Below are 14690 nucleotides of genomic sequence, written 5' to 3'. Positions count from 1 at the left end.
AATTACTAAAACAAAAAATAAGTTTTGGCCTGATAGGAATTTCCCTATTGCCAAATCAATACCCTTTCCAGTACCTAGTCGTCACACGTCTGTCTTCACTGTTTCTTTACTACGTGTCTGGCCCTGGCTACAGTGTTGGAGGGAACAGAAATTGTCTGGTCCTTCCTTCAGGAGACACAGGCAACGCATCAGATATGCAAATGAGGAAAACTGCCGAGAGGGAAAGGTACTGGCTGAAAGGGCGGAGAACAGCAGGAAGCAGAGAGGAAGCCACTCTGAGATGGTGGGACCATGCTGCCTGAGGTGATCTGTGAGGCCAGGAGGATGCAACCATGGGTGCAGGGGACCACCCCAGCCTAGCCCCACAGCAAGGCGCAAGCTTCCCAGATTAAAGGGCAGAGGGAAAGGGTGAGCTTCTTGTCTGATAACAGATGGGTAGATTTTTATCTTACTAATTTGGAGATTTTTGTATCTCAGTGGCATTGAGTCCACTGACCTGTAGCCACAGTAGAGCTGCCTCTGTATGTTTCCAGGATTGCAAATCTTTAGGTAGAAAGCCTCATCTTGCTCCTTCAGAGCAGCTGGTGGCCCTGAACTAGTAACCTTGCAGTTAGCAGCCTACTATGTAACCCACTATACCAAACCAAACTCACTGCCATCTTATCAATACTGCCCTCTAGGGTAGGGTGGACTGGTCCCTTTGAGTTTCAGAGACTGTAAGTGTTTAAGGCAATAGAAAGTCCTGTCATTTTCCTGAGGAGCTGCTGGTGGTTTCGAACTGCCAATCTTGCAGAACCCAGCCCAACACATGCACAATCACTAAGCCACCAAGGCTCCTATGTCACACACTGCAAATCTTTCCCCTTTCTCCAATGTGAATTTGCATCACCCACTCCCCAAATACACTAACTAGACCTTTTACCAAGCAAAATGTCTGTCCGCTCAAGTTTATCAGTCTTTCCTTACATGGGGAGTATGTCATTCTGGTGGCACTGTTGAGTACATGTGGGACTGCTAACCTCAAGGCTGGCCACTCCAATACACCAGCGGCTGAGCAGGAGAAGAGTGAGACTATCTGTTCCAGTAAGACTTGTAGCCTCAGAGACCCGATAGTGATTGGGCCGCTATGAAAATCAACTCAATGGCAATTAGTTTGGTTTAGAAAACTTAAAATAAGATCATAAAAATATACTCGGGTTTGTTTTCATAATTATTAAATATTTGCTCTATCTGGAATTTATTTTGTAGAAAAAGGTCTGGATCCAGCTTTGTATTTCTTGCCCTTCTCTTAAAAAGGCAATCAGGGTCCTTCAACCAGTCAAAGAATAATGTATTGTCCCTGCTTAACTGAAACGATGCTGTGTCCTTCAAGTGTAGCTACCCAGAGGGTTACTCTCAGACTGTACTCGATGAGGCTGAGTAAGGGTACATTTTGCTCTGTAGAGATAGAGAATAATGAGAAAAGTAAAGGTGGGGAGTGATGACCAAAAATACCAACTTATTAAATTCGGAGTGCACAACAGGTAAATTCTTATATAATAAATAAAGACTAGAAACAGAAATATTTACCTTATATGGGCTTGTTGTTTAGCTAAGGCACCCCACATATCACTAATCATCTGCAAGTAGATTGTAAAGCATTTTAAAATAGCAGCTTTGAGAAACATAAAGTCTTAATTAATGAAAACAAGCTTTAAAACTTATCAAAAACATGAAAAGGAAATATGAGATAATTAAAAAAATACAATAACGTAACCTTGTATTTTATACAGTATTTGATCATATCTAAATACCCAATAACCCTACAAGGTAGGTTAAAAAAAATCTCTGCAAACAGGCTCAAGTGGATCCGGTGGTCTCCCTTACGATAAATAGCTACTAACTAAGAAGCATTGTTGGGTCCCCAAACCAGGTCTCCAGCTTCATACTCTCTCTTATTCAGCCTCCTGACGCCAGGCCAATCACACACACACACACACACACAAACTGGATAACCGGTTCAGAGCCCAACAATCACAGCTGTTAAGTATCTGAAACACAACACTCCCACTCCATCGTCCGATTCAGTCGGAACTGAGGGGTCTTCTAACCTGAAACGCCATCTACGGTGCAGGCCTTCTCTACAATACCTCTGATAGGCTTACAACATCTAGCCACCAATTAAATCTCTACAGCTTTCCCAGTTATCCCTTCCCAATTTTGGACGGTTTGGTTCAAAAGCCCTGTCTCTTAGGCTTTACCATATTTCTACTTAAGGAGTCAGAATAAGGGCAATCTTATTTTTAAGCAACAAGCAATACTTGAAGGCAATTATCTTCTTTCCATAGGAATATTTATTCTTTAAACAACAACACCAACAAAATCCACCTTCTTGAATCTGATCATCTGTCACCCATTAGACCAGTGGTTCTCAATCTGTGGGTCGTGACCCCTGTGGGAGTCAAAAGACCCTTTCACAGGGGTCACCCGATTCATAACAGTAGCAATGTTACAGTTACGAAGTAGCAACGAAAATAATTGTAGGTTGGGGAGTCACCACAACATGAGGAACTGTATTAGAGGGTGGCGGCATTAGGAAGGTTGAGCTTATTCGTCTGCATGTAGTCTAGATTGTCTAGTGTTTGAGTACCTACTAGGTACACACCCAGATAAAAGAAGCGAAAGTGCAAAGAAAATACAGGGTCCGGTGTTCCAAAAGAACTAATTGTGCTCAGCAGTATTAAAAGAGCTACGGGAACACAAAGCAAATACATACAATGCCCAACATGGTGGGTTAAGTGCCAACATTGGCGCATGCCCAACCATCTCCCCCTTTTCAGGAATTCAGTGTTGTTACTCAGGAGCTTGCACAGTAGAATCCTCTTGTTTCATGCACAAAATGTGAGGCTGCCAACTACCTTTCAGTTCTGCATCTAACAAAAAGGGGTGATAATCTCGGTCTACCCTGAAGGGCTCTGTTGAATAACCAGATGAAATAACAGGTGAAAGCGTTTTGTACAAAGTACAAAGCACAGTAGGAATACATAACATGAATGAAAATTATACTACTGAAAGTTGTTCAAACATAAAAACCATTAACTACAAATTAGAAAACTTAGATACTAACGTTTATTATTTGATCACAGAAAAATCGTGATCCACTACTTTAAAAAACAGAAAATTACAACTGATTTTTCTCATTAAAAGCTGGGGATTCTCTGGTTGATGTACACCTACACCTGACCTTAGAATTCCATTATCAAATGAAGTTGGGTATCTAAATTTTTGACTTTATCAATTTTCAGTACATCTTTAGCAATATATTTTCCCTTTTGTTAAATACTATCCAGGAGTTAGTTGGCACTGTATGACTCATTTAGAAAGGCATATTATTATTTTAAATAAATAGCAATAAAAACCTTTAATTTTTAATAAGAAATATTTATCTAAATGCATTATGAAATAGTATATAAAAGTTAAAAGCAAGTCAATAATGAATTACATAGGCAAAGCAGGCTGTATGTGAGATATCATGGTCTCTTTAATTGTATATATTTCAAAATAACATTACCATCAAACCCAGGTCATCCTTTTTCTTGTATATATTTTATACTAGCCAATAACAGAATACTTTAAGGGCTTGTAACTAGATTTAAAAATGAGAGTAAGAAAATAGTGTCTCATTAAATCCATGCAAGAGATTAACTTAGATTAATATTTAGCTGAGTATAAGTACATCCAATTATGGGGAAGCAAGAGCATGGCTTACCCCAAGGAAGAGCTCCTAAGTGAGAGACATACCTTTCTAACAATTGCAATAAACACTATAAGAACCACAGGAAGCAGGAATGTCTTCGTATACCTCAGTGGAGTCTGAAATTCAGAGATATATCGTTAGAGGAAAATATTATTCCAGATGAACTAAATTGCATTCAAAATAATGAGTCAAGTGAAATTTTTAAAAGTCCAAGTGTGGGAATAGGAGCATGTGTTCACCCAAGAGTTCATTCTATCCATTGTTTCCAACCACAGACGTTACGGTACTCCCCTGGGAACAAACTTCCCTACAACAGTGAGCTGAAAATATGGTGGGAAGAAAAATCTGACCCACCATGAACACAGCACACACACACACTCACACACAAAGAATTTACAAGGTAACAAGAGATATGTCTTTTCCCCAACATCTCCCTGCACAAAAATACTTATTTTGTCTAGCCAAATACTGTGTCTTTCTAAATACTTTTAAAGCTTAACCTAGTCTCAACCACATTAAAAATAATGGTACTTCTTAAGAAACCCAATGGGGCTCTGTAGCAAAAGTGTTTGGCTGACAACCCAAACTACTGGCACTTTGAAATTCTACAAAGTATGGTAATAAGATTTCCTGACTTTCCCATTCCCATTTCTAAGTTTGATATTGTTGGTGGGGTTGTGGAGTCCACGGCGGCTCAGAGCAGCGACATGGGTCTGCTCCAGTTTCCTTCACGGCAGTCTTTCCTGGAGCAGTCACGGGGCTTTCTCCAGCCGAGTCAACTGAGGGGCTTGAACCACCCCATCTTCCACCAGCAGCCCAAGACTTACTTATCAGTTCTTCCTTCCTACTATTCTTCCCTAAGCTCTGTGGTTGTTGTTTGGTTAAAACAACATGAAAGAAAGAAAACATCAAAATGGAAGTCGGAAGAGATTTGAAACGTGTTCTTGAACATAGAGTAGCTATAAAGCTAAGTGACAACGATGAGGAGTAAAGGAGTTGAATAGAAGATTCCAAAGGGTTCCTTGAGAAGACAAGTATTACAATGAGATGTGCGAAGACCTGGAGTTAGAGAGCCACACGGAGTCAATATGCTTAGCACAACTCAAGTTAAAAGAATTGAAGAAAAAATTCCAAGCTCAAGTTTCTGTACTGAAGGATTCTATTGGCAAATTTTTGAATGGCCCAGGAAGCATTAAAAGAAGATAGAAGGAATATAGTCACTGTACCAAAAAGAGGAGGCCAGCATCCAAGAACCAATGGCATTTAAGGAAGAACTCTAAGTTACACAGTGGCAAAAAACAAGGCTGTCAGTTTGTCATTCTATGGTGGCTTGTGTGTGGCTCCGATGCAGGAAGCTGGTCGTTGAGGTTCCAGACTGAGAGACCACAAAGACAGACCAGGCTGTTAACTTCTGAGGGATCAGCCACTGAAAACGTCATGGACAGCAGTGGAGCAGGGCCAGATCCAGAGCCAGAAGAGGAGCCCCTGAGGTTAGAAAAAACTCAAAATACAACGGGTGAAGAGTTGCCTTTGCAAAGTAGAGTCAACCACAGTGACATGGATGGAGTAGAGTCTTTGCTAATGGGGTCCAGCTCAAGATGAAAAGAACCAGTTGCAAGCATCTGTTAATAACTGTAATTTCTGAGTGTGAGAAGTGTGAAGTCCTCGAAAATGAACTGGGATGCACAGAGATTGATATCGTAAGCATTAGTGAGCTGAAATGAACTGGTGGTGGCCATGCTGAACCATGAGAATGATACACTGCAGCGCAATCGCACCAAACCCATTGTCGAGAAGACATGTGCTGTGCATGCTAAGCCAATAAGTGGGCTGTGTGACGAGCGGACTGGAGAAGGCTCCTGAGCAGCCTTCAGTCTGCACACAACATCACTGTTCTCAAAGTGAAGAGGGCTGAGTGCTTCCCCATTGCGACTACACCTCCACCTACAGAATCCAAAACCTTACGACTAGAATAAGCAACGCAACAGTGAAAGGGAAAAATACTGAAGCTGCCAGGGGTTTCACTTTACTGGGATGCACAATCTGTTCACGGGAGGAGCAGTCAAGAAATCAAAGTATCTATTAACATCGGGCAAATCTGCTGCGAAAGGCTTACTCATTAAAGTGTTAAAAAGCAAAGGTGTCCCCTAGTGGACTGGGGTGTGGGTACAATACCCACAAACGGTGGTGTTCTTAACCACTTCACGTGCATGCACGGGGTGGACAACGAACAAAGGAAGACAGCAAACGAACGGTCCATTTGCATCGTGGCACTGTTGAAGAATATCTAGAAGAAGAACGACTCCGTCTTGGAAGCAGTACAATCAGAATGAGAAGTAAAGATGGTGAGATTATGTCCTCACATACTGGGGACCTGTTGGAGGTCATGCTGGGGGAGGGTCAGATGGTCTGATACAGGACAACAAGGGGTTCAAACAGCAACGATTGGGGAGATGGCTCAGGGCTGGGCAGTGTTTCATTTTGCTGTGCACTGGCTGCTAAGAGGTGAAACAAACTCTGTTGTTGGGAGCCGTCAATTCGGTTTGACCTCTGGTGGCAAAGCAGCACTCCTGGTGGCGCTGCTGAGTAAACACTGGGTGCTGACTGGAAAGGGTGAGGCAAGCCCACCAGCCACTCCACGTGCCAAAGACCAGGCTCTCTTTCTCCTGGGAAGATGTCGGCCGTGGAAACCCTACACAGTGTCTCTGAGTCATAACTAGCACGGTGGCAGCGGGGCTGGTTCGGTGGCAGCGTAGAAGTGACCCATAGAACTTTCTAGGCTGTCATCTTTAGGCATCGGAGAGCCAGGACTTTCTCTCACGTCTGGTAGGGTCAAACCACCAGGCTTGCAGTCAACAGTTGTGTTACTAGGACACCTTACTCCAAACTGGATGAGTAATTTTGCTAAATAATTACATAAAACTGCATATTTCATGCAGTTAGAAATCCCATTAAAAGGAGGTTTTTACACTTTCATTTGACTATTTACTTTTATAAACACTTACATGGTATTCAACATTAAATATATAACCCTTTCTATTTTTATAAAATTTAAATTATGATAGACTCTAAGCAAAAAAAAAACCCAGCTTTGTATCAATGTAAACATATACTATTTTATCATCTATGCAATCAAACATTTTTCTAGTAACAAACATCAGTAAGTCTAAGAACATAAGACAGGTGGTGTGCCGTAGACTTCACTATGTCAAAATTGTGTGAAAGAAGTGAGTACAATTTTTTAAAGCTTATGTTCAGAAAACATTTTAAAATTCATTTTAGTATTGGTGTTTGATAAATAAGATGCGCATCAGACTTTGCCAGGGACATCTTAGGCCAGAAGACAACAGAGTAACACACTGAAGATACTCAAGGACAGAAACATGATACATTTCTATCTCACCAACATGACCTTGATTTATAAAAACCCTGGGTGAGGTATTATGAATGTGTGAAAATGTAGAAATTTCTTCCCTGGCCCCTTTCTGAGGAATCCACTGGAGAACAAGCTTCACACTCGTAGAAATGGCAGGGGGGCTTCAACTCAGAACTCTTAGCAGTGAGTGTTAACAACAGCAATCATTTCTTACTGTATGAATGAAATGTGAAGCACGGCTTAATGATGGGGCAGACATGACGAGCAGCGTGCGTGGCAATGTGCTGGCCATGAAGACACAACAGAACTTTTAAACATCTGGAAACAGGGCCAGAGTGTACAGGAAGCCCAATCATCTCAATCACTAATAAAAACACAGTTGCTGTTGAGTAGACAGGGACCTTCGTGTGGGACAGAGTAGAGCTATGTTCCATTGGGCTTTTGGCGGCTGATTGATTTTAGAAGCAGATTAAGAATCCTTTCCTTCAGAGCCTGGACTCCAACTTGCAACCCTTCAGTGAAGGTTCAATTGCAAGAGGCTCCCTCACTGATACAGTATCCTAATAAATGAGGAGGAGGAAGAAAGCAGGGAAGGGAATAGAAGTTACAAAGTAATTTCAGCATGACTCTCAGTAGAAAGATGAGTAGAAGAGGCAAGGGATATTTTATATATATACATAGAGAACCTTATATTCCTCATATAAACATGCAACAGAAGAAACACACCCACACATACCCATGCTGAGATGGCGGGAAAGAGTGAATGTGTCTATGGAGTACCATGGCCAATACAATACAATACCTATGAATGAATGTTTTAGAAATAATGTAATGGCATTAAGAAACCAGTGCAGAGAGGACAACATGGCTGGCCCCACTATGAGACATGATGCCCCTCAGTGACTAAGGGCGATACAGGGGACAGCACCGGAGACACAGTGTGGGAATTGCACCTGACCTGATCCCACCACACCGAGGCAAATCACTGGGGGACTGCAGCGGAACAGCAAGGGAATGGAGTGGCAAGGTCCCCAAGGAATGCTGAAAGTGGACTTTGGGGCCAGGGCGTGGTGCCCCAACAGACTGGACTGGAAAACGCTCCTAAGGGCCAGCAAACGATCCCTGAACTAACTACAAGCTTTTCTCTTGGGAACTGTTTTGTTCTGTTCCTTCTCAGTGGTTTGTTGTTGTTTTGTTGTCTGGTTGTATACTGTTGCTTTGTTTTCCTCTGTCTAGTTTTCGTGCATGTTAGTGTCTCCACAGGTCTGTCTGAATAGGACAGGCTGGATGAACTATCTGGAGGAAAAACCACGGGACTGACAGTTCCAGGGGGACTTGGGGTGGGGGGGTAAGGAAGTGGTGTTAACAAACACAGGGACAAGGGAACGACATGGGACCCCGAATGGTAGAGAGAGGGGAGTGGCAGGCCTGGTGGGGAATGATCAAGGGTAAGGTTGCGTAGAGAAGAGGTATACACTAGCCCAGGTGGCGACGAAGCACGGTAGTAGGACAGGAGGAAAGTCAAGGGAGATGGAGGAAAGAGCTAGGAGTCAAAGGGCATTTATGGAGGTTTAGACAAAGACATGTACATGCAAATATATATAGGAGGATGGGGAAATAGATCGATGTGTCTATATTTATAGGTTGAGTATTAAGGTGGCGGAAGGACCTTGGGCCTCCTCTACTCAAACACTCCCTCAATGCATGAATACTTTCTTTTATTAAATTGGAACTCTATGATGCTCACGCTCCCGACACAACTGCTGAAGCCAAAGTGGGTGAACAAGTAAATGTGGTGAAGAAAGCTGATGGTGCCCGGCTATCAAAAGAGATAGTGACTGGGGTCTTAAAGGCTTGAAGATAAACAAGCGGCCATCTAGCTCAGAAGCAAAAAAGCCCACATGGAAGAAGCACACCGGCCAGTGCGATCACGAGGTGCCAAAGGGACCAGGTATAAAGGCATCATGCAAAAAAAAAAAAGATATATGTGTGTATATGTATATATTTGTGTGTGTATATATGTATACATATGTGTGTATGTATGTGTGTGTATATATGTATATATATATATATATATATATATATATATATATACATATATACACACACCATATTGAATGAAGGGGGAAGTGCAGAGTGGAGACCCAAGGCCCAAGTGTCGGCCACTGGAGATCCCCTCACAGAGGGGATCAGGAGAGATGGGTCAATGAGGGTGCGAGGTAGTACCGATGAAGAACACAGCTTTCCCCCAGATCCTGGATGCTTCCTCCCCCCAACTACCATGATCCGAATTCTACCTTGCAGGGCTGTATAGGGCAGAGGTTGTACACTGGTACATATGAGGGCTGGAGGCACAGGGAATCCAGGGTGGACGATACCTTCAGGACCAAGGATGTGAGGGGCGATGCTGGGAGAGTGGAGGGCGAGTGGGTTGGAACGGGGGAACTGATTACAATGATCCACATGTGACCTCCTCCCTGGGAGATGGACGGCAGAGAAGGGGGGGAGGGAGACTCCAGATAGGGCAAGATATGACAAAATAACGATGTATAAATTACCAAGGGCACATGAGGGAGGGGGAGCGGGGAGGGAGGGAAAAAAAAAAAGAGGACCTGATGCAAAGGGCTTAAGTGGAGAGCAAATGCTTTGAGAATGATGGGGGCAGGGAATGGATGGATGTGCTTTATACAATTGATGTATGTGTATGTATGGATTGTGATAAGAGTTGTGTGAGTCTCGAATAAAATGTAAAAAAAAGAAAAGAGGAGGAAAAAAAAAGAAAATGATTAGGGCAAAGAATGTACAGATGTGCTTTATACAATTGATGTATGTATATGTATGGACTGTGATAAGAGCTGTATGAGCCCCTAATAAATTGTTTAAAAAAAAAAAAAAAAAGAAACCAGTGCTGCATGGGTAATACTAAAAATGCCAAATATTAAGTTTCGGTGGGTGTTTTTGTTTGTTTGTTTGTTTGTTTGAACCAAACTAGCTTACACAGTCTGGTAAAATACTCTTATGTTATATAAACTACCAAAGCACGTTGCTGTGCATCATCTCATTCTGTCTGGATGATGTCTGCAGCCCACTACTGGACCCCAGGCAACAACTGCACAAAGAATAAGCATCACATGGTTCAAGAGCATCAAGCAATATTCCAGACTTCTACCCACTAAACTACTCCCTAGTTTCCCTCTAAAATTCTGAGTACAGTTTCAAGAAGAAAAATGCTAGAATGAAAAAGTTATACTCTATCATATTTTTAAAATGATGAGATCACTCAATCGAGCAACAACAAAATGAGAGGCGATGTAAGAGCTGGAGAGGTTGGTGAAAATTAATGGTTGTGTTTGAAAAGATACAACTTCCTCTGTGTCTACTCATCCAAGAAGTGCTGGTAGCCTCAAAGCATGCTGCTAAGTTACCAAATGAGAAAATGCCATACATTTCAGAGAACTGTACTAATGCAAATAGGAACATTTCCCTTAAGCTGCCAGACTGTCCTTTTCCTTCAAAGCAAAATAAAGGACCAGAGGAAGGAGTCTGAAATCACTGCAGTACTCTTTGAACAATGAATAGGCCTCAAAACATAAGAGAACTAGAAATCACAGCTTACCTCCTTTTCCATAAAGTCAAACTCTGCTGCACAGGTGTACAATAAAGTATCAAAATCCTTGTAACTGAAGAATTTTGATGTTAACAAGTTGCCGATGTGCGCCTAGTAAGAAATTGAATGAGGTACCATTACAGTCAGTCATACATTGTAATAATGCATATGTAAATCTTAATGTGATCTAAAAATCGTTCACTCTAAATAGGGTCCATTGCTGGCATATGGAGCAGGTGTGCTTTTGTAAAGAACACAGTGCCTTCTAAGCGGCGCCCCTCCCCTCAGTGCCGACTCCCTACTCCACTGTTCCCCCTTTCTCTGCTGATAGGTGACGCCCCGCCGTGCTCATCAGCCTCCCAAAGGCTTCATTACTCTTGGGCTTTCCTGCTGACTGTACTACATCTGATGACACACACTGTAAAACACCTTTGCAGGAAAGGTTTGGTTTTGGTTTTAGCTAGAGGTTGTCTGCCAGGAGGAGCCTGGTGGCACAGTGGTTCAGAGTTGGGTTGCTAACCTCAAAGGTCAGCAGTTTGAAACCATCAGCTGTTCCATGGGAGAATGACAGGGCTTTCTATTCCCATTAAGAAAGACAGTCTAGGAAACACAGGGGCAGCTCTACGCTGTCCTATAGGGTTGCTATGAGTCAGCATTGGCTCGATGATGGCACTGAGTTTGGTTTTGTCTACCAGAGACACACTTCAGATTCAGTAACACACTGTAACTTGAAAGTAGAAGGATGGAAATATATATATCAAGCAGTAGCCATAAACAGAGATAGGTCTCTGTCTCTCTCTCTATACACACACCCACCCAACCCTTTCTATGTGTGTGTGTGCACGTGTGCTGTAGTTAGGTGCCATAAAGTTGGCACCACCCCATGGAGGCTCTTTGCACAACTGGAGGAAAACTGCCTGGTCTTGAGCCATCCTCACCATTGCTCCTAAGCCTGAGTCCATGCGCCCACTGTTGTGACCACTGTGTCAATCCATCCGGTTGAGGGCCTTCCTCTCTTTGGCTGCCCCTCCCTCCACTCCACCAGGCAAACCAGAGCTAGGAAACTTCATAGTGATAAAGAGTCCATTCATGGAGAGGTTAACAATGATAAATGTAGTAAAAAATACAATTAATACCAGGGTTCTGCAACACATGAAGTAAATACTGACAGAACCGAAAGAGATAATTCAACAACTAGAGTTTTATAGCGCTTATATTTCATGCTCTATAATTGACAAGACTATGGAAAATTCAGTAGGGGTAAAGAAGCCTTAAAAAACACATCAACCAATCTTATCTGACAACATGTTACATTGTAACACAGAACACACTTTCCCCCCTTCCAGCACACATGAAATACTAGGACGGTGTTTATAGTACGGAATGACTAACGCAATACATGTGACAAATGGAAGTGTGTTTTATAAACACAATGCAATTAAAGATTTAAAAAACACATCTGGAAAAAACACACAAATATTTGTGAACTGGGAAGCACACAACTACACATCAAAAAAACAAGCAAATGAATAAATGAAAACCAAAACTCACTGCCACAGAGTCGATGCCAACCCATAAAGACCCTAGAGGATGGGGAAGAACTGCCACTGTGAGTTGCTGAGACTGTAAGCCGTGTACGGGAGTAGAAAGCCCTGTCGTTCTCCGGAGGAGCACCTGTTGGTTTCAAACTGCTGACCTGGCAGTAAGCAGCCCAACTCGCAACCACTATGCCGCCAGGGCTCCTTACAACTAAATAACATGGGTCAAAAAAGAACTAGAATTAGAAAATATTTTGAAGAGTCCAAACTAAAAGTATAAATAAAATGGTTAAAATGAAGCCAGAGCTGAGGGGGGAATGTAAAAACCTAACAACGTAATGTTTCACCTGAAGAACTAGAAAAAGATGAGTCTACGATCTTTAAAGCAGTTTTCCAAGCGACCCGCCCCCCACCCCCCCAAGCCATCAGAATTCAATCTGCCAAATGGAACTATTTTAGCCATTAAAGAAGATTATTTAAAGGGGGCACCCAGGCAAAAAACCCAAAACACTCCCCAAATGTTCATTTTCACTCATAGTGACCCTACAGCGGGTTTCCAGAGCTGTACATCTCTAAGGCAGCAGAGAATCTCAGTCTTGGTCCCCTCGCTGCAGCTCGTGGATTTGAACAACTGATCGTGTGGTTAAGAGTCCAATGTTGGTAGGCAGGGTACATTCTGAGAAGGGGTCTAATTTCCCCAATGGAAACTCCTTTTTGGCCCTGGGTGGTCCTGTCGCTCTCTTCCTTTGACTAATGTGAAAATGAAGCGTTGATGAGTTAATGTCCTTGGCTCGTGTTACAGCGACAATCAAATCCCTTCTGATCTGGATGTTAACTGTTTCTACAGCACTTCAGATGGCCCTGGTATCACATGAGACTATCACAAGAATGACAGGGGTCACTTAAACCTAAGGGAAACTGTTACCTGGTTTGGTGAGGAAACAGGTTCCACAAACCTGGAAGTTGGGCTCCTTCACTTTCCTTCCTGCTGGCTCTCTACATCCTGGATGACCCAATTGCCTTTCAGCCCTGATCTTAACCGTGACTTCCAGAAGCCTCAGATGCCTCTCACGTGTATTCCGAGGGCACGTATTCTTATCAAAGCCCTCACTTAGAAGTGTTCCTATTTCCCACACGCATATTCCATTGCCAAGGGACACACAGCGTGTGCACATGGACGAATAAACAGAAACGTTGTAGAATTGTCACAATACTTTTAAAATCTCTACAGAGGTTGTAGACCACCTACATACTGGCCCAGTTGTTTTCTATCATATTTTAAGCAAATATTTCCCCTGTTCCTATGTAAGTGGTCCCACAGACAAATCATAAAAGTCTTACGACTTTTCAGGATCGTTTCAAAACCACAGCTTTAATCTATTGCAGCAGGATGAAAATTTCCATGAAAATGCAATGCAGAGAGAAAAACAAACAAACGTGGTTTGCTTTACTACTTTTCTCACGTTGATTGATGCACTGCTTTGTGTTTTTGTTTAATCTCTGACAGGCTCCTGATTTAGGATGTACTGACTGATTAAAATAAAATACGCAAAACTACTATTAATCGGAAGAATCTTTAAAGGTTACAAAGCAAAATTCTTTTTACTGTATTACCTCTCATAACTAACTACCAAAAAAGATCTCTGGATCAGCCTGGGATTCGACTGGATTAAGATTGAAGCCTTTTTGAACAAACCCCACGCACGCATTAAACAGAAAACTGGGGCGATAATGCGATTACAATAACATTCTCTAGTTTAAGATAAGGCTCCTAAATGGCATCATTGCCATTTTCAAAGCTGAATGATCAAGACACCAAAAACCAAATCCACTGTCATCAAGGAGATTCTGATTCATGGCTGCAATCCTTTACAGGACCAGATAGCCTCGCTTCTTCCTGAGGAGCAGCTGATGGGTTTGAAGCACCAACCTTCTGGTTAGCAGTCCAACACGTGACCAACAGCATCACCAGCCAGATAAAAATTATTGTACAGCCTTTAAAATTGGGGCTTAAATCTCTAGCATTTTCTTCCTTTTAATTTTTAAAAATTTTATAATATAGAGACGTCAATAGAAGGAATGCTATAAGAAATTAGTTTCAAAATACCTATAGTTCTATTCCCTTTATAGTATGTTAAATAGATAAAGGAAAAGGTACACAGACTTTATCCTGGAAGTCACTTTAAACAGTGGTACTTCAATGACTCCAGGAATTCATTCTCAGCCTGCTTAATTCCTTATCAGGCTTTGAAGTAGGAGAAAAATGTACTCACATCATCTGCAATGCCAAAGATTTTAGATGTTAAATATTTGAGAATGACAGTTCCAAATAACCAAAAACATCCTTGGATAATCTACGAAAGAAAAAGAGGCATAACAAAAATAACTTGGTATTTCCATTGTTTGAGCCATTCACAGACATAGCCTAGGAGG

At 42.1% G+C, this 14690-nt stretch overlaps 1 protein-coding gene across 2 annotated transcripts in view; it reads right to left on the bottom strand.

Moving 5' to 3' along the window:
• Positions 1 to 14690, bottom strand: part of DPY19L1 (dpy-19 like C-mannosyltransferase 1) — a 106220-nt gene that overhangs the window by 19075 nt on the left and 72455 nt on the right. For both annotated transcript variants that reach the window (XM_075558198.1, XM_075558199.1), the window contains 4 exons: positions 14531 to 14611; positions 10729 to 10830; positions 3781 to 3852; positions 1570 to 1619 (listed from right to left, as the gene is read on the bottom strand). In XM_075558198.1, the coding sequence (XP_075414313.1) occupies positions 1570 to 1619; positions 3781 to 3852; positions 10729 to 10830; positions 14531 to 14611 (305 nt within the window). The remainder of the gene's footprint in view (positions 1 to 1569; positions 1620 to 3780; positions 3853 to 10728; positions 10831 to 14530; positions 14612 to 14690) is intronic.

This window comes from Tenrec ecaudatus, chromosome 9 (assembly GCF_050624435.1).
Source record: "Tenrec ecaudatus isolate mTenEca1 chromosome 9, mTenEca1.hap1, whole genome shotgun sequence".
NCBI classification, from domain to species: Eukaryota; Metazoa; Chordata; class Mammalia; order Afrosoricida; family Tenrecidae; genus Tenrec; species Tenrec ecaudatus.
Note: the sequence above shows the minus strand (reverse complement) of the source record. Positions and strands in the feature narration are given on the sequence as shown.